Source organism: Erigeron canadensis, chromosome 1 (genome assembly GCF_010389155.1).
Source record: "Erigeron canadensis isolate Cc75 chromosome 1, C_canadensis_v1, whole genome shotgun sequence".
In the NCBI taxonomy this organism is placed as follows: Eukaryota; Viridiplantae; Streptophyta; class Magnoliopsida; order Asterales; family Asteraceae; genus Erigeron; species Erigeron canadensis.
In genome coordinates, this window is record NC_057761.1 from 54,663,443 (window position 1) to 54,684,107 (window position 20,665).

General features: G+C 32.9%; 3 protein-coding genes across 3 annotated transcripts; 2 read left to right on the forward strand and 1 right to left on the reverse strand.

The window, feature by feature from the left end:
• Window positions 1-2,514: 2,514 nt before the first annotated feature.
• On the forward strand, window positions 2,515-4,998 carry LOC122583789 (L-type lectin-domain containing receptor kinase VIII.1-like). The gene has a single exon (XM_043756165.1). The coding sequence runs from the start codon at window positions 2,634-2,636 to the stop codon at window positions 4,773-4,775; it is 2,142 nt and encodes a 713-aa protein (XP_043612100.1). The 5' UTR covers window positions 2,515-2,633; the 3' UTR covers window positions 4,776-4,998.
• A 7,310-nt stretch (window positions 4,999-12,308) lies between these two features.
• On the forward strand, window positions 12,309-14,323 carry LOC122583460 (DNA-binding protein S1FA). Its single transcript, XM_043755865.1, has 2 exons — window positions 12,309-12,437; window positions 13,896-14,323. Exons 1-2 carry the CDS (start codon window positions 12,414-12,416, stop codon window positions 14,106-14,108), a joined length of 237 nt encoding a protein of 78 aa, XP_043611800.1. The 5' UTR covers window positions 12,309-12,413; the 3' UTR covers window positions 14,109-14,323.
• Window positions 14,324-15,577: 1,254 nt separating this feature from the next.
• On the reverse strand, window positions 15,578-16,597 carry LOC122595363. Its single transcript, XM_043767716.1, has one exon. The coding sequence runs from the start codon at window positions 16,595-16,597 to the stop codon at window positions 15,578-15,580; it is 1,020 nt and encodes a 339-aa protein (XP_043623651.1).
• Window positions 16,598-20,665: the final 4,068 nt, after the last annotated feature.

A 20,665-nucleotide genomic window follows, 5' to 3' on the forward strand; every position in this document is an offset into this window, starting at 1 on the left:
TTCTATCACATTTCAATTGGCTTTTCAGCTCAAAGCATGCTTCTCGTTAAGTAATATGCTAGTCACATGCTCGTGCGATGCGGCGTGGTGATGGTGGCGGAGGCAGTGACGAGTGGTGGTGATCGCAGCGACGGTGCGATAGTGGTGCATGTGGTTATTAATGTAAATAATTGATGTAAAAAGGATCTACTGTAGTTATTCTTAGGGTTGAGCTAAAGATGTATATTGTATACAATTTCAATAAAGGTATTATGATTATATTAGGTGGAGTTATTTAAATTAGTGTATAAAGGAGAAGGTTAGTTTGGGTAAATCAAAAAAAAAATTATTAAATAAAAAGGATCAAATTCTTATAAAATAGTATTAGAACTATAGAAATATAGATTTAGATTTAGATATTGCAAAAGATAAATAATATCTTTTTCATTGAGATTTAATAGAAAATCTTGAACAAATAATAGTTTCTCCATATTTTTGTGTAGAGTAAATATGTTGTATTAACTAGTGTGAGGGGTCAATTGGTTTTTTAGGCTTTTATTTTCGAAATAGAGGAAAATAAAAGGCTTCTTTATGAAATCTACCAGCTTTACAACATTATCAATATAATATGAATTATTAAATACGAAACGAAAGCTCACACAATGCAACAGGAATGGTGGTATTGATGGTGGTACCAATGTGGTAATTGAAGTGATGGGTGGTGATAGTGGTGTGGTTATTGATATAAAGGTCATTAATACAAAAACAAAGGTATTTTTAGTTTTTAAAGTTTTAAAAGTTAAAAAAAAGGTATTTGGTTTATTAAGATGTATAGATATATAAAATAAAGTATCTAGTATTATGAGAAAAAAAAAAAATAAATATAATTATAAAAAATAATAAATTTAAATCTGTTAGATTTATACCGTGTAATATGAAAATACAAATTGGTAAATTTTAATTAAAGGATATTACTAAAATATAAAAAAAAAAAATGCAATTTTGAAATATTTAAATGCATATTGTTTTTTTTTTTATATCTTTTATCAAATATACTAAAATTAAAATGTTTGTTTTGCAAACTTAAAAATCCTGTTAAAACTATAAAATAGTGATATATAAATTTCATTAAAAATTTTTATTTGTATCTTCTAAATTTATTACTGCATTTATCATATTTTATGATTAGAAAAACAGTATTTTTAAGTTAGTTATTTTAAAGAATTTAATAGATAGATAGTTTATCCAAATACTAACGTGGCCACGTATATATGTTGCCAAGATAATATTAAATTAAGCAAATTATATTAGTATTTTATTGTATGTAAAACCAAACTCATTTGCTGAGGGCTAACTTGAAACTATTTTTGTGTCGACTTATCTTATGCCAGCCAATTTATTTAAATATTTCGAGAATTCAAAATCATTTTCAAAAGAAAAATACATTTTATTATCTTCACTTGCTAAGAATTTTGGCTCTCTCGTGGGAATGATTTTGTCATAACTTGCTAAGAAAATTTATGTTGATGATAAGTGTATTATCAAGGAGACTAATGGAAATTATCAGTTCAAATTTTCAATACTATGCTCTTAGTTACCCGAGACTCACACAAACTACTTTAATAATCAAATTAGCTAGAATTTGTTAACCTAAGAAGCAAAGCATCAATTAATCGTAGCTACTTTTAATCTCATTCTTGTTTTGATATTTATCTTAATGTGTAGGGCATGTCAACAAACCGAGTCAACTAAGCTTAAACTCGACTCAAAAAACTTTAACTAGGCACGGGTTCTGGTTTATAGTTCGACAATTTTCATAATACAAACTCGAACTAGCTAGAATAAAGGTTCGTAAGGATAAATGTTCAAATTTGGCTCGAAAATACATATAAAAGTCACTTCAAGCTCTTAAAAAATAAGACATTACAAACCAAATTTTCATTTAGATATTAGAAATGGGTTGTAATTTGTGTGTCAGTATCCAATTGCCGGGTAATCTATTGAAGTCTCCATCGTAATCAATATCCAAATGGTTTTTCCACAAAGCAGAATAATAAAACCTTATGGCTCCCAACGGCTTTTTAGTTAAAACCAAAGAAGTGGTCAACAACATTTGCACCGCCTTCCTCAGTGACCTTATCACTTTTGGTCATTCTTCGGTTAAATGACGAGTTAGATAATTGCTTCGTCACTTGGTTTCTATGCATATTTTATATTATACATTTATACGTTTGTGCATGTGAACATATTGACAGAAATGTATCATAACAATTTAACAAACAGACTAGTGTAATGATAAAAGAGTTTGACGCCAATACCACCTAGCTTCAATAGTAAGTAGTAACAAAAAAAAACCACAAATGTGAAACGGGGGAAGGAAAAAAAAAAAGTCATCTTTACATGATCAACAGCATTATAACCGTTGGGTTTACACGTGTCATCCAAATCACCCACTAATCTTCCTTTGGATTCTATCTCTATCATCATACACACCCACACTCTCTTCTTCCAAGTCTCAACTACGAGTATTATTCTTTTCCTTTCCATGCAAAGTCTCTCTCTCTCTCTACAAACTTTTTCTGTCATCTCGTGATTGATTCCCACACATTCTTGATGGCTGTTGTTTTTCAGATCTAAAAAAACCCACAAAAATCATGCCTCAATTATTATTGTCCCTCAAATTCACCATATTACACAATGTTCTGTTTTTTCCCCTGTTTTTTACACTGTTTTTCCTCTGTTTTTCCGGCAATGCAAACACTACATTTGACTTCCAAACATTGACACTCACCAGTTTAAAGTTTTTAGGAGATGCCCATATGTTCAACAACAGTGTCAGACTCACCCGAGATCTCCCCGTCCCTAATTCCGGCGCCGGCAGGGTTTTATACAATAAGCCCATAAGATTCCGGCGACCCGGTAACCCAAATCCAGCCAGTTTCAAAACCAATTTTTCCTTCAAGATTCAGAATCTAAACCCGGATTCTATTGGTGGTGGGTTGGCTTTTGTTATATCACCGGATGATGAAGCGGTTGGTGACGCCGGTGGGTTTCTTGGAATTCCGGCAGGTGCTGTTTCTGTTGAGTTTGATACTTTAATGGATTTTGAGTTTAAAGATATTAATGGGAATCATGTGGGTTTGGATCTTGATTCAATGGTTTCGGGTCAAGTTGCCGACTTGGACCGGGTTGATGTTGATTTGAGGAGCGGTGAGTTAGTCAACTCCTGGGTCGAGTTTTCCGGGTCAACTCAGCAACTCAATGTATCTATTTCATATTCTAATATAAAACCCAAATCACCAGTTTTATCAATAACTATAAACTTCAATGAATATGCTAAAGAGTTTATGTATGTTGGGTTTTCGGGGTCAACTCAGGGGAGTACAGAGGTCCACTCAGTCGAATGGTGGGCTTTTACTTCATCTTTTGATGACCCGGATACAACACCGATCGGGTCAGGCTCGCCGCCGCCGCCGTCACCACCCGCCGCTTTCATGAACCCGGCGGCAAACGCCGTTAGCTCGCCGCCGCCATCAATGTCGCCGTCAAATTCAAATAATTTAACCGCCCACACCTCACAAAAACAGAGTAAATGTCATAATGAGTTGTGTAAGAAAAATGCCGGCGCCGTCGCCGGCGTAGTGACCGCCGGCGCATTCTTTTTAGCATTATGTGCAGTTTTGCTAATATGGGTTTATTCCAAAAAGTTTAAAAAACCAAAAAGGCAGGAGCTTTTAGTCAGTGGAATCTTTAAAAGCCCGAAAGAATTTACATACAAAGAGCTTAAATTAGCGACTAGATGTTTTGACCCGACCCGGGTAATTGGGCATGGAGCATTTGGGACTGTATATAGAGGGGTGTTAGATACAGGGGATGTGGTGGCTATAAAGAGGTGTAGTCATAGTGGTGATGAAGGAAAAGCCGAGTTTTTATCCGAATTATCGATCATTGGCACCCTTAGACATCGAAATCTATTGAGATTACAAGGTTGGTGTCATGAAAAAGGTGAAATTATGCTTGTTTATGAGTTAATGCCAAATGGGTCACTTGATAAAGCACTTTTTGAAGCAAGATTAACATTGTTATGGGCTCATAGAAAGAAAATATTAATGGGTGTCGCTTCAGCTTTAGCTTATTTGCATCATGAATGTGAGAATCAAGTAATTCATAGAGATGTTAAAGCTAGTAACATTATGTTGGATGAAGGATTTAATGCTAAATTGGGGGATTTTGGATTGGCCCGAGAAATCGATAAAAACAAGTCTCCTGACCCTACGGTTGCAGCCGGGACAATGGGTTACTTGGCGCCCGAGTATTTGCTAACGGGTCGGGCTAGTGAGAAAACGGATGTTTATAGCTTTGGTGCAGTTGTGTTAGAGGTGGCTAGTGGTAGGAGGCCAATTGAGAGGGAGACAACTGGGGTTAGGGCAAATGGGCATAGGAGTAGCTTGGTGGATTGGGCTTGGAGTTTGCATAGAGACGGGCGGTTGCTAGAGGCGGCTGACCCGCGGTTGGGTGGGGAGTTTGAGGATGGGGAAATGATGAAAGTGTTGTTGGTTGGGTTGATATGTTCGCACCCGGATGCAAATGTCCGGCCCACAATGCGAAATGTGGTTCAGATGCTTGTGGGTGAGGCTGAAGTGCCTGTGGTTCCAAGGACTAAACCCTCATTGAGTTTTAGCACTTCAGACTTGCTATTGAACTTGCAAGATAGTGTGTCTGAATTGAATGAGATGATCACACTCTCAAGTTCCTCATCAGAAAGCTTGAATGGTGATATGTTGAGCCTAGTATGACCCGGCCCAAACCGAACCAGATGATCCTGTGTTATCCGGGTCTTACAAATTTTGTTTAGTTCTAACGTGTATTTACTTGATTTATTGATTTATGATGATGTGTAATTGTAACACACAATAATGAGAAGTTGGTAACAACCTGCATAGATGTATAGGGGCCAGTAGGTCATTTGTGGAAACTATTAGGGTCTCATCATAACTTCTTGCACTTCCAATTCTTGCATTGTTTGATCGTTGTGATGGTCACTTTCATTGAAAAATATGAGGAAAGATGCTTTGCGAATGAAGGAAGCCAAAAGGTCAAAAAAGCAATAACTATATTTGAGGGTTTGAGTAGATGTTTGGTAAAGTATAGTGTCATGGGTACAGGATTTTTAACGAGAAAATAGCGAGAATACCCTAATGAGAAAATAGCGAGAATACAAAAAAATCACTTTAAATATACGAAAATATCTAAAAAAAATTTAGTTTTCATAAAATACCCATTAAATCGAAAAATCGCAAATGAGATTTGCGATTTAGACCTTAAATCGCAAATCAGATTTGCGATCTGCGATTTTGAGATGTTTTAAATTCATGCTTGATATAAACAGATCGATATCCAGCTCTATTACATCACTTAATGTTAGTACTTTTCTTCAAGTGGCAAAGGCAACATCAATGCTTTGCTTTAATGAGAAAGGAATTTTATTTTTATCCAGTTCCATTGTCCACTGTAGCAATGTCAAAATGTCACTTGTCTCCAATACAAACCCATGAAACAAACCATAATTTGATGATTTGATCGATATTAATTTCGGATATGACAAAGTGGCAACTAGCCAAGTTCCCGTTCTTCATTAACCGTCTCACTAGCAAAATATACAGGATGCAGACATATTCACCAAAGTTCTACAACCATCCCTATGGACCCTATTTTCCTAATTTTTCGCTGTAGTTTCAATGCACGGGCGTATTGATATTTACTACTACTACTACTATTATTGATATATTTAATACGAGTAATTTTGGTATAATAATTTTCTTGTTATAATTGAATTACTTGGTTATAGAGTTTAATAATATCGATTTGTTTTATATCAAGCATGAATTTAAAAAAACTCAAAATCGCAAATCGCAAATCTGATTTGCGATTTATGGTTTGAATCGCAAATCTGATTTGCGATTTACGATTTACGATTTAATGGGTATTTTATGAATACTCAAAAAAAGTTGGGTATTTTCATATATTTAAAATGATTTTTGGGTATTCACGCTATTTTCTCATTTTTAATTCATAATTAGCCCTTTGTCTTATTCTTTTTCACCCATAACAACTTTGTTTTACGTTTTTTTGAAGTGAACGTGCCATGGACCGAACTAATTCGTCTTAGAACCATGGCCAACCTATACTATGGGGAGACAGTTGAGTCATGGTTTCATAGTACATAGGAGCCAACTTGAACATAACTTGGCTTGTTAATTAGTCAATATGCCTTTTGAACCGTGTGTGCGATTTTGGGCTGACTTGAAATTGAGTCATGAGAACGAACAGGTCTGGCTCCCGGCTAGACCGGTTAACGTGAAGGTACTCTTGAAGCAAAATTTTCTTTTTAAAGGAATAAATATTTGTTAAAATGATGAGATTGAGAATTACAAAAAATAAAACGAAGTGCATTAAGCCTTAAGATGAACAGAAATACAAATAAGCATATTATTATGATCGATTATAAAGTAAATTGAAATGGTTACCGTCAAAACCATTGGCTGTATGTTAGAAAAAAAAACCCATTGGCTGTATGTACTTTTGACAAATATAGAACCATACATAAAATAAAAATCAAAAGATGAATCTTCTTATCCACTTGAGAAATATAAACTTTGACATGAAAAAAAGAATATCATCAAATAACATGTTGATACTCTAAGAATTAAAAGGTATCCTTTTGTAACAAAATTTCCATACATGTGTCAAGTTTTTGTGTTATTAGGTGTAGTTATACTTCTTGTTCTTGTTTGAGTTGTTGTTATGTTATATTTTTAAAGTTACGCATAGATTTTATCGTAAAGCTATGGAGTTAAATATCCAGGTCAAATTCGTTTAGTGGAGAAACTGTAAATTGAAGCAACATTATTTTGGTACTTGGAGTTTTTTAGGGTCAATTGGTATATTTAGACAACAAATATTTTCTTTGGGCTTATTTAGTTATTTATGGAAACTTTAAATATATAATAAAAGAGTTGGTAGGTGGTCATGTCTTCATAATCAATACAAACATTAAAATTTGGATACATAAGACATGATTAAAAAAATAAAATAACTGTAGATGTGACTAAAGTGACTCTCAAAACCAGATATCTCCTCTTCACTCACATACATACGATTTGTCGATTTTTTCTTAAACTAAGAATATCATTAATCATATCTATTTTAAGATATAATTATGTTTACCTCTTTATTTAATATTCGGCCACTTTACTTGGAAGACAATTCAACTCATATCCCACCATGCCACCATGGCCAATCTAGGATATCTTCTAAACTATTACGAGTACCAAGACCAGTGGCAACATGTGTGTTACTTAACTCGTCCGTCTTTAAATTTCTGAGATACCATTGACACGAGTTTTTAATTAACCTATTTGGTTTGTTTTATTCAGTTAAGCGATTGGAAAACCGATAAAAGGATGAGAATGAGATTTTAATCCATAAATGAATATGTGAATGTATATACATATATGTATATATTTATGCTTATGATATTAAAGTGAAGAAATATTATCCGTGGAAATGTGTGGGATTAAAGTACAGTAAAACCTCTATAAATTAATAATATTGGGACCGAGATATTTTATTAAATTATCGAGATATTATTATATCGATAAATTAATAAATTATTAATTTAAAGAGGTTCATATATCACTTTTAAAATTTTCATATCCTATGTACATTCACACATTAAATAACACAAGCGTCCAAAGCAAATTGCTTTCGACGATAAAATCCGTTTCATGAATTCACTCGGCTCAAGTAATTTAAACGATGTAAACTATGAAGAAGACATTTGTGAGCTTGAGAGCTTAATTACGGGTATGCATTATTAGCACAAAACAGATGTGGGTGAGCTGAGGGATTATCCTGATGAAAATAATGAATGTTATGAGGTTCAAAACATTGAAGAATTTGTTATGGATATTGTTCAAAATCTAGTTGATAATGAAGTTGGAGATAATACAGTAATTTTGAAATCAATCACTCAGAAATAAGCATTATAAGCGGCTAACAACTCTTCACAACTTGTTGTTGCAACAATGTCTCAACTCGTAAGTGAAATGTAGAAATTTAAGGATAAATTCAACATAGATTTAAAATTTTAAAAAAATAAGTGACTATATATTCATTTTTTACTAAACAATATTAAAGTTTTGGAATATTTAAAGAATTATTAATTTATAGTTTTGATGGGACCTATATATTTACCTTGAGGTTTTAAAAAAATTATTATCTTATTATTTTATTGATTGGTGTCCAATTTTGTACTGATCCTAAGTTGGGACCGGATAAATTTTTAGTTTTATCAAGGTTATTCATTTATCAAGTATTAATTTATAAAGGTTCTATTATATAAACTTGTCGTTAAATTGACACAAATGCATTAGATATTGTTTCAACAGCTAATTAAAAAGCGAGAGTCATTATCATATTGCTCGTACTATTTTTATTAACTTCAAGCAATTACTCATGTGTATTTAATTTCAGTCAATCATGTTTTATTGGGGGACTTTTCTTTAAAACAATTCAACCCTATCTCATGATAAGGCACATGTGTTATCTTAATAAAAATAACTATTTTGACACTTGTGTTATCTTAATAAAAATATGCCCCGCATATTTAAAATAAGAAAATGATAAAAAATAAAATAAAGTAATAAATAACCTAATAATCCTCTTAAAACATTAAGAAGGTAACATGTGGTATTCATTAATTTTATTTTATTTTTAATTTTGCCTGCTAATTTTTTCACATGTCATTATCGCATAGTTACAAAAATTATTAGGATATTTAGTTAGGAGGATTGATCATTTTTCATTTAAAATAACGACACATTTTTAAGTTATACACTCAAAAGTGTGTTTTTAATTTAATTTAAACAATTGGACATGTTTATGAGAGTTAAGATTATGATTGTCATAGCTCACGCTCATATAACTAGGGGTAGGATGGTGCCAAAATTTGATGTTACCTTCTTAATGTTATACAACGCAAACAAGATCAAAGTTGAAAACAAGTATTCAAAAAGTCAAATTTGAAAATTTAACATTATTTGAGGGAAAAAGTATTACACTCTGGTTTAATTAGATTAAGTTCATAAAAAAAGAAATTATCTAAAAAACTTCAAAGTAATTCCATTATATTCTGTTTTCTGAAATTAATAAGTTTACCAACAGACTTCAATATACATTCAAATAGGGGTAAAATTCCTGATCTTTAAGACCATGGTCAATTAATATATTAGTAGAGAAATTTGGAGGTGGAGTTGTGAATCTGCATGGTCGGTGAAATGTCGAATTGTTTTTATCTGACAAATACCTAGCTTAAAAAAAGTTCTTAATAGATACAAAAAGTACGTATTTTAGGAATAAAATATGTACACCACATAAATAATTACTCGAAATTCGTTCACACATAATCTAAGGAAAAACAAATGCAGTTGGTTCGACGTATGACACACAAATATTCATTCACACAAGTCCCACAAATATTTATTCCTTTTGTCTTATGATGCCCAATAGACAAAAACATATATTTCAAACAAACGAAACAGCTACAACCGATGCCGTAGAGAATATGCATCATTAGATCGATACACTTTCATCATATAATATTGAAATACGATTTTGTTATTCGTACTTTTTAACACTATGGATGCGTATTATACATGATACACCCGGGATGGACCATTGTAGGGTTATTTGTTTGTTTGTGTATTGTTTCAACCAACATTGTTTGATCAGCCATATATTATTTTGTTTGTGACTACGCTAATAAGTTTCGGCTTTTCTTTGTGAGTGTACACGGTGGTTAATTACTTCTTGGTATTTGACCCTTTGTTTAGTTCCTTTCCTTATTGCATCTTTTCCGTGAAAAGAATCAATGACGAATGTATTATTTTCTAATCGTAATTTTATTTTTATTTTTTGGATTTCAGTAATTTGTTGGGTTAAAGACATTAAAACTAGAATTTTAAACGGACCTAACGTTAGCAAACTCATGAAATTAAATATGAAAAAGATTTCTGGGTTGGATTTTCTTCAATAAAAGAACGAACATGAAAAGGAGTTCTCGGTTAACAACTAAAGAACAAAAGTAAAAATATGTCTCGTTTGTTCATTCACGTTGGTGAATCTTTGGTAAGTCATTCATTTTTGTGTTTGTTCACTTAATCCTGGTATGGCGTATATATATTAAATTACATACTTTGATAAAATTGTAATAACAAACGAATAACATAAATGACAACGAGTAATATGCATCCTGTTCAAGTAGGTTTGTTTGTCCATCAAAAAAATATGTTTGTTTGAATTCATTAACATTTTAATATGACGAAAATGTAAAAATAAATTATTAAAAAAGGGGTATCATTGTTCGTTTAAAAAACGAATGAACACAAAGTGTTTTTTGCTTAAGTGTCCATGTTTGACCGTTCGGCTACATTTAGAAGAACGAACATAAACAGGATTTCTTCGTATTTGTATTGCGTAGCGTTCGTTTATGACCCAAATAAGGGGTGTCAGTTTTCATTTTTCACCTGTCATTGTAATGTTGTAGTTTTATACTCACTACTAAACTTGATGAAAAGATGATATACGTATTATTTACCAGATTAATACTTTTACATTAAAAAAGCATAGTACTTTTATAAGAAAAAAAATATAAAACTTTTTGTAACAGGTGAAGGGAAAAACTTCTAAGTTCTAACGGTGAAGTAAACAAGCCTGAAAAGAAACATGTTTGGGCTCATTCGGCTCATTAAGAAACATACTTATTATCCAACTGGGCTGAATTCTTTCTCATCACTCATTAGGCCCATTTTGATATTCTTATGTTATTTTTCTTGCAAAGTTGCAATACGGCAAGTCGGCAATACAAAATACGCCCCTCAAAGTTATGGGATGAATTACAAAATTATGATTATTGCAATTTTATTATAACGAGAAATGTCACCCGGGAGTTGTCTCGAGAAACATTACCATTTGTTAACGATTTAATAAAAAATATTATTTAAGAGATAATGTGCCATAAACTTTTTAAAAAAAACATATATCATTCAAATTATTAAAAAAATGAACTGTAAAAGTTTTGTGTGAAAGTGAAAGTCGTTCGCATAAAAGTTTAGTGCTAAAAGTGTAAGAGATTTAAATGTTGTGGTGAAAATAAAAGAAAATCAAAAAGTATAAAAATTTAGTGCTAAAAGTATAAGGGGTTAAAATGTTGTGGTGAAAATAAAATGAATAGAAAGTTTATTATTCTTTACAAGTTTCTACCTACATTTTTGTTTAATATATGTGTTAAAAAGTTTGTTGCTAAAGTGTAAGAGGTTAAAATGTTGTAGTTAAAATAAAAGATTATCAAAAAGTAGAAAAATTTAGTGTTAAAAGTGTAAGGAGTTAAGATATTGTAGTGAAAATAAAATGATTAAAAAGTTTACTAAGAATTATAAAAGTTTTATTCTAAAAGTGTAAAGAGTGTCATAGAGTATCTTTCTCGAGAATAAGGGTGAGAAATGTCAAACTCACCAATTCTAAAATTTCACACTTATTTGTTTATGAATGGATATATAGTGGCATACAAATACATTATTACTCTATTAGTATGTATATGTAGTCGTTTATTAGTTATTAATAATGTGCAAATTAAACGAAGGTCTTCCACCATAGACTACTTTACTTATAAACAATTAACGTTGGTGGTTTTTTCTGTTGTTAATGCTCAAAATTAAATTAATAAAGATGAGATTTTATTTAGTCCAAAATGTTATATACTCATCACATCCAACCAAGTACCAACCTAAGTTTGAATTCATCATATCATACTATTAATATTGCCCCCAACTCCCATGTTTTGTCGGCTCATTTCCAAAACTACTTTAAAGCATATATGCAATTTTGGATAACAATTAATAATAATCCTTAGTTCCTTGCACAAAATTATATAATATAATATGCAATTTTTCATTACGATACCTTATCAACATAAAAATTAGAGTTAATAATTAGAGTTAATTTCCTAAGTAATGTATAATTTTTATTATGTTCCTAAGAAATTCGTCTATAGTTGATCAAATATATTTGTTCGTTTGGTTAAAAACAAAAACAAATATGTACATAGCTCTCTCTATATTCGATAATGTGTTTGTATCAATATGTTTGGTCAGTTACATTAACTATGGGGGTGAAAATAGGTGCAACAATGAAAATGCATGGGCTAGAATATACCAAAAAGACAAAGGGGGGTTAAAGGAGCAAATAAAGCGTAAAACGACGATATCACTCACTATACACACACACACACACACACACACACACATAGAAGTCTCCGTAACGCGCTTCCAAAAAATCGATCTGTTTGTAGCAGTTTTTTTTCTTCATCCAAATCCATGGACTCTGAATCGGATCCCTCGGTTAGTTTTCTTCTTATTTCTACAGAGATCTAGTTTATTCACTCTGTTTATATATATTTCAATTATAACAAAATATCATAAATTTCCATATGATCTCTATACGTACATATATATGTTCGATCTGATATATATAATCAGTTAATTGTTCCGTGTTTTGATATATAATATAGGTTTCTTACCGATATCTATAATTCATGCATAACATTGTTTTTGTTATTAGTTTCTAAATGAATTTTGTATATGTCTGTATATTTATAATCGATTTAACTGTTTCTTAATTGTTTGTGATCTTAGTTACTGACTAATCGATTAAGTTTGTATGTATCTACATATACAACAGAGTTTAATTAGATATATTTAAAAGAGAATTAGAGATATAATTTAAACATTTTAGTTTCAATTGGAAACTCTACATCTGATATCCTGATTTTTTAAGTACTAAAATGTATCTAAAGTTTCAATGGGATATACTAAATGTAATATCTCGATTTGGTAAGTACTAAACTCTGAAAATACAGGAAAGGAAGAAACTTTTATTATAATTATCCTTGAATCTGTGTGTTTTGTTGGTGGTTTCGAGTTTTTTCATCTTTTTACCGGAACAATAAACTCGAAATTTTTGGTGGGCCGATATGCATACGTTTGTTTGTGTGTGTGAGAGAAAGAGAGCAACAGAAGAGGGAGTAAATTTATCATCAAGTTTGTTACATTTAGTTAGGTGGGTGGTTGTGTTTGTGTTAGTGAGAGGTTGTGGTTTCTTTGATAAAAAGTATCTACCTTGCTAGTTTTTATCACATTATATAAGTTTGATACTTACTTTGGTGAACGGGTGACCCTAACTATTGGATCTTATTTTCTGAAAAACGGTCAACTTCCTTAATTCATATGCATGGTTTCCATATAAAGTTGATCCCTCTATTTGAAAGGATATCATCATTATATTAAACTAGAACTGTACTTGCACAACGCAATGGTGGCAAATAGTTTCCAAACATCTTGAGTGTGTGTGTGTTTTTTTTACTGTGTCTAGCAATTTTAGAAATATCCCATGGTAATCGACTCACCAGCATCGGTGGTTTAAGAGAGGGGAGAGAGCCTGGTGTGTCACATTTTATTGGATGGTAAAAGGATTATAACATGTCACATTTATATTTGGTAGGAAGAACAGGGTGATGTGGCTCAAATGACTTGTAGTGTTGAATCTTAAAGTGAGACGTAGAGAGACTGATTTGTGTTGTATGCTATATAATAGTATAGATAAATATCTTTTTGGGATGCAAAATTTGGTGTTAAAATCTGGTGAACAATTTGATTAAAGCCTTCAACTAATGATCTAAACTACTCTCTTCCCCCTGATGCTTTATTTTTGTCTTGTGTGTTTGATAATTTTCTGGAATTTTAGTTCAGTTACGACTGTCACCTAAACTTATGTTTTATTGTTTTTCATTAAATGAGCAGCAATATATGACTAACGATGAAGCCAAAGGGTTCAACCCAGGATTGATCGTACTGCTGGTTGTTGGTGGGCTACTGATAACGTTCCTTGTTGGCAACTATGTGCTATACATGTATGCCCAGAAGACCCTCCCACCCAGAAAAAAGAAGCCAGTCTCCAAGAAGAAGTTGAAGAGGGAGAAACTGAAGCAAGGTGTTGCCGTACCTGGAGAATAGACCGTCATATAATTAATCTTAAATTCGTGTCAGTGTTCAGTATCGTCATGTTGTGAGAGTTATGAAGTACTATTAGTTTGTTTCTGTTTATCTAATTGTGATTGGTTTAGCTTTTATAGTATAGACATTACCCAACGTTCTGTTCTGTTAGCCAAGCCCTAGCCAAACTTAAGGGTCCTTGAACCATGGTAATAATGACCTTAGTTTGTCTTGTATTCGCCATTGATTTCTTTTCTTAGTACTGTTTTCGTTCATCATGGGGATCATCTGAGCATAGGTTTAGGAACTCAGATATCATGGCAGATGGTTTTAGGTGGAGCCGTGGAGGTGGCCATTTTTTACACATCTACTTTAAGAATGGATAGTTTTGGACCTTTGGTCATGTTTTTATTTCTAGTTGGGACCTGGGATGGTTAGAAATAATAATACAGGGTAGTAAAACTGGGAAATGGAATGAAATTTCACAAGTCATTTAAAGTGCATCTGTGATGCTGTAGTCTTTGAATTTGTTTTGTTTGCAAGTAAAAACCATTTTGACCCAAGCCATATGGTTAAGACTTAAAAGAAATGATTGACCCAATGCTCAACCCGGCTAATTTAAAACCTCTTTTTTGAATTTAGATTTTAGAGACTTGATGAGCATGTATAAAAGGACAAACAGAAACAGAAAAGAGTGTTATAGTTTGGTTCTTGTTTCGTATTATGAATGAACCAAAAGCTCTCAATTCTGAACCGTTGTTATGTGTAGATGCTGTGGTTTTCTTCAAAAATGTTAGAAGATGTGTAAGCAAAGAATCTAAGGACTACGAAAAGCCTAATATTGACCAAAATCATGTCAAAGCCATCTTATCCTGGCAAAGAGTAGTTTCATGTATAGTTCGAAAAAAAAAAAAAGAAAAGAAAAAGAGTAGTTTCATGTTATTTTACATGTTTTATCATTTAAACTCTTGAAGTTCACTACATCAAACAAATGTATGTATTTAAATTCAGTTAAAACTTATAATCATATAATATAACTGAAAAGTGCAAAAGAATTAGCATACTCGAAACTCTAATAATATCATGAAATGAGAATTATCATAAACATCCAATCTCAGAAAATAAACCTACTCTCACCATCCTACCTACAAATCCCAAATACTCAAAGTAGTTCCCACATCATACCAAGTAAAGGACATTGTTGTAACTCAATGACATTAGAATAGGCCAAGCTAAAAAATCTATTATTCAACATCAAATATTCAAATGATCATATGTAAAAATCTAAAACCAGAATGGCCAAAATATAGATCCTGCTTTCTGATTTACCGATCTCATATTACATTTCGAGATTGTGAAAACCTCCATTCAGAAAATGTACAGATTATTCAACTCTTTGCGTTCTTCATATCATCCAACAATTGTAACGCTAATCGAAAATCTGAAACACCAAAATTTTTACACTTCATTATTGCAAGAAAGAATTCACATCAAAGGTCTGCCAGCATGCCTTGAAGCTCTGTTCTATAACCAAAACGTACTCCTCTAGAGTTCTCATCCATTTTCTTAACAGCAAAGTAATAGATGATCCATGCCACCATGAAGTAAACTTCCACAAAAGATTTGATAAAGGAAGCAAACAACTCACCAAGAAATGCTGTCAGCATTGCAGCAACGAACCCCCAAACGATATACTCAAAAGACTTGAGAAAGATAGCAGGACGCTTCCTTAATGACAGCAAACGAAACCCGTCTTTGATAACTTCCCAATCACTATTATAACGATGCGCCATGACAACACTAGCAAGCACAGTAAAAACCCAAGAAACTAACATCTCCAACAAGTACCATGAATACAGAAAACCATAAATCCTGTTCTCTAAATTTTCAACCCAAATTAATTCATACGAATATGGCATAAACGCCAACTTAACGAAATACTTGTAACTCGTATACCGATCTTTGATATCTCCAAAAAACAATCTAGCCAAGATTTGAGTGAATACAAGCATGATTCCCAATCTTGTTGTATTAAACCAAATCAATCTTCTAAAACTCAAATACACACCTTTTCTAATGACCATGATTAATGACTGATTACGATCAATCTTCAGGAAATGATTCACTAACACCACGAACATAATCGCATGAGCCCAAGATCGGGTAAAATTATACCCAATCATTTCGAACGCCAACGTAGAAAAGGAAACAGTAAAAAAAACCCATGGAATCTTTAAAGATTCATTCTTTTCTTTTTTCTTGAATGATCTAAAAGAAATATTAAGACCAGGTTGCACAACTTCAGAAATCTTGATTCCATTATCTGATATAGAACCCGAAAAGCCCATTTGGGTATTGAAGGAACCCAGTATCAAAGTGGTGGCATTTAGTTGGGGTTTGGGTTGGGCTTTTTGTAAGAAACGACGATCGAGTTTTGGGTCGAAAGTGACCGGCTTTGGGGGTTTTTGAAGTTGTTGGAAGTAGGCTTCAAGGGAAGGGTCAGTATCCATGGAAGAAGTCAAGGAATGAATGATGGATTGGGCTGAAGTTTGAAAAGAAAACAAAAGGAATGAAAGAATGAGGGAGATGAAGAAATGGTGGCGTTTGGAGAAGATGATGGTGTTGGTTTGTTTCAAGATTTGGGTGGTGGTGGTGTCCTGGCAGTGGATTAACGACCGCCGGCGGGGCATTCTGATGAATCTTGACTAGTTGCAGGTTGGATTATGATTCTGTTTGGAAAGCAGTTTGATTTTTTTATTTTGATTTTTTTGTAATGGTGTTGGATTGCAATACAACGGAATGATGCTTTATTTATAAGAAGAAGATTTTGAATGAATAGCATTTTGGGCGGCCAACCAATTGCCCTCTTTCGATAACAGTTTATTTAATTTAAGACAAAAGATAGAATTAAATTAGGAAATTGTTAATTACAGTTGTCAGGATTTAGACTATAGTTAACTAACAGTGAAGTTTTGTATATGACGACTGAAGTTTATTTTTAACATATTTATGGTTATATATTGTTTTATGTTAACAATAATGTTAGGGTTAGCAAAAATCCATAAAAAAAAAAAATTAAAAGTTCCCTCACTTAAAATTAAAAAAATAAAAAGACCCTCACTTAAAATAGAGGTGGAAAATATTTGGTTTGATACTGTTTACTCAAAATTACAATTAAATCAACTTAAGAATTGTTTTTCAGCTGGGTTTTAACCAAAATCGAATTAGGCAATCGGTATAAAAAAAGGTCATTTCAATTGAAACCGAAAGATCTGAAGATTATATGTAGTAAATAAATTTCAAATATGTTTCTTAAATTAATAGTTTAGTTTTAAGCTACGTGTCTCTATTAAAAACAGGAAGTATTCTTCTACACAAAAAGATAATCTGGAGTGTGTGTGGGGTTGTTTGGGATGAAGATGATTGAAAAAAAGAGTAAGAGTGGTAGGATGAAAAAATGATTTTGACATTTGATGTGCCCATCCAGGATCGTCTCTGGTCGTTTTCCCCATACCTGAACTAACCAAATCGCCAATCACTGAACGAAATGGGTTTGAAAACATTGTATGCGTTCATAGCAGTGTTAAGGAATTGCCAAACACTGATTTCAATCCGAATAGTTATGTTATTAACGACTGATCAAAATTTAATCGAATTAGTGTAATTTATGGTTTGAGAGGATCAGTCTTAACCTGGCCTAGCTAGGGATAGGCATTAGGAAAAATCAAAAATGTTTAAGAGCAAATGTAGGACTGAGATTCAGGCTTTACCCCCCTTCAGTCCCATTTGTGCACCTGGGCCACTTTATTCAAGGGGGAAACTGTTGACATATAGCAATGTAAGTCAAATAAGCTCTTCAAGATTGTCAAATGGGAATCACATTATGTTATCAGTATATATGCAATGCTCAAATATGTTGTTCCAGTGCAGTTTGATGTGAGTGTGTCAGGTAGATGCTTTATGATCCAAAAATAGATCTGCTGCGGAAGTTCTGCAGCACAATCAGCCATTGGGGTTTCCATGCATAGGAAGAGGCTTGAAGATGTGAGGCTACTATTGAGCCAAAAGAAAAGAGGGCTGGTGCATTCATGGCTGGCGCATAGATGAGAGTTTACAACAATGAAATGGACGGGGACTCGAATGTGTCAGTGCTGCAGTGGCAAAAGAAGGAGGCAGGGAGGGGGAAGGTTCTAATAATTATCCTTATATATTGGTTCTCAGTCGGAAAAAATTCCTTTAGATATTGATAAATTCACTCACGTTATCCATTTTGTAATGCAACTATACACTATAAGCTAAGATGACCAAGACACACGTCATAAGCAATTAAACTAACAACCACATTTTGTCCAATTTTCATATAGCTATAATCCAATAATTACATAGCATATTTTACAGAATTTACAGGTTACTTTTGGAACTTAAAACTTGAGATTAGTATATGAAACAAAGATTGCATCCATAATTACTCAAACTTTATCTGTATAACTGTATAAGTATAACACTTCCATTATTGATATATATATCTTGTACCTTACTAACAACATTGGGAAACTTGAAAGAGATCAAAAAATGAAATACTCGTACGTGTAAAGATTTTGAATCTCCAAACTTAAGAATCATGCTATATATCAAAAGATCAAACAGTAAAATTCTAAAACCACAGTTGCTGATATGAACTCACATAGATGTGAGTCTATAACAAGGAAATGGACGGGGAATCGAATATATCAGTGCTGCAGTGGCAAAAGGGAGGCAGGAAGGGGGGAGGGACTCCGTGTTGTGACCTCTGATGAATATCCTTATACATTCATTCTCAGTCCGAAAAAATTTGTGTAGATATTTCTGCTTTCACTCACATATACATTTTGTAATACAACTACACAGTATGAACTAAGATGATCAAGACATAAGCCATTAAACTAATAACCACCACATTTTGTCCAATTTTCTATAGCAATAAGCCAATAATTACATATAGCATATATGCACAAATTTATCGATATGGTACTTCCATTATTGATATATAGCTTGTACCCTACTAACAAAATTGGAAAACTTGAAAGAGACCAAACAAAGATGTACATGTAAAGAATCTGCAAACTAAATTTCATTCTATTTATGAAAAGTTCAAACAGTAAAATTCTAAAACCACGTACAATTACCCGAATATAGATGTTGCAAATCTTTCATTACATTGCGAGACTGTAAAAACTACCATTCGAAACTTGCACAGATTATACAAACCATTGAGTTCATCATATCATCTAACAATTGTAATGCTAACCGAAACTTATAAACAGTAAACACCAAAATATTACCAATTCCTTTTTGCAAAAAAGAACTCGCATCAACATTAATCCTCAATCGATCGCCCTATTCATCATCAAACATCTTGAAGCATTGATTCAAGCTCTTTTTCACCAAAAGGATATCCTCTAGATCTAGCATCCCTGAACTTAAGATGAAAATAATACATCATCCATGCAACCATGAAGTAACCTTCCACTACAGATTGCATAAACGAAGCAACCAATTCGCCAAAAATCTCTTTCAGTATCACAGCAACAACTAACCTCGATACAATATATTCTTTAACCTTGACATATTTAGCAACATCAACCCCTATTGACAACAAACGTAACCCTTCACTGATAACTTCCTGAGGAGTCTTTCTCGAATCCATCATACCCACGAAGACAATCGCATGAAAAGCAGTAGAAACAAACATCTCCAACGATAACCATGAAATAGAAAAACCCGAGTACTCAAACTCAATACCTTCCACCCAAGTCAAACTATGCGAAAACGGAATAAAATTCAAGATACCAAAATACTTGCAGCGGTTTTCTATATCTCGAAAAAACAGTTTAGCCAGTGCGATAGTCAAAGACCTGATCATCAATCTTAATATAAAGAAACAAGTCAATCTTCTAAAACCCAAAAAGGCACCTTTTTTATGGATCAAGATCAATGAAGACAGATTATGATTAGACCTCAAGAGATAATGGGCTACCGACACAAATATAATCCCATGGGCCCAAGATTGGGTAAAAGCAAACCCATTTGCTGTGAACAAATATAAAGAAGTAACACGAAAGATTTGTGACAACATTGAAGATTCATTTTCAGAAACAAAATTTGTGGCATTTGGTTGGGGATTAATGGGTTGGTGATCTGATTGGAAGTGGGTTTGAATGGAAGGGTGATTATCGACGAAAGAAGCGATGGAACGAAGGATGGTTTTGGATGCAGTTTGAAAAGAAAACAGACAAACGGAAACAAGGAGGGAGATGAAGAAAAGGTGGCGTTTGGAGATGATGGTTGCCGGTGGTGGTGGTGGTGAAGGACGGTGGTTCATCATTCTTGATTGATTATTTTTTTCTGTTGACAGAGATGAAGAATTATGATATGATTCTGTTATAAATCAGTTATGAGTAGTTTATGATGGTGTGTGTGTGTGTTACAGTTTGTTACATTATATAGATATAGAAGATATGAGATGATCCTCTTATGGAAGGAAGAATGCCATTTTACGCGCCCAATTGCCCTGTTTTTAAAATATTCTTTGATATTAA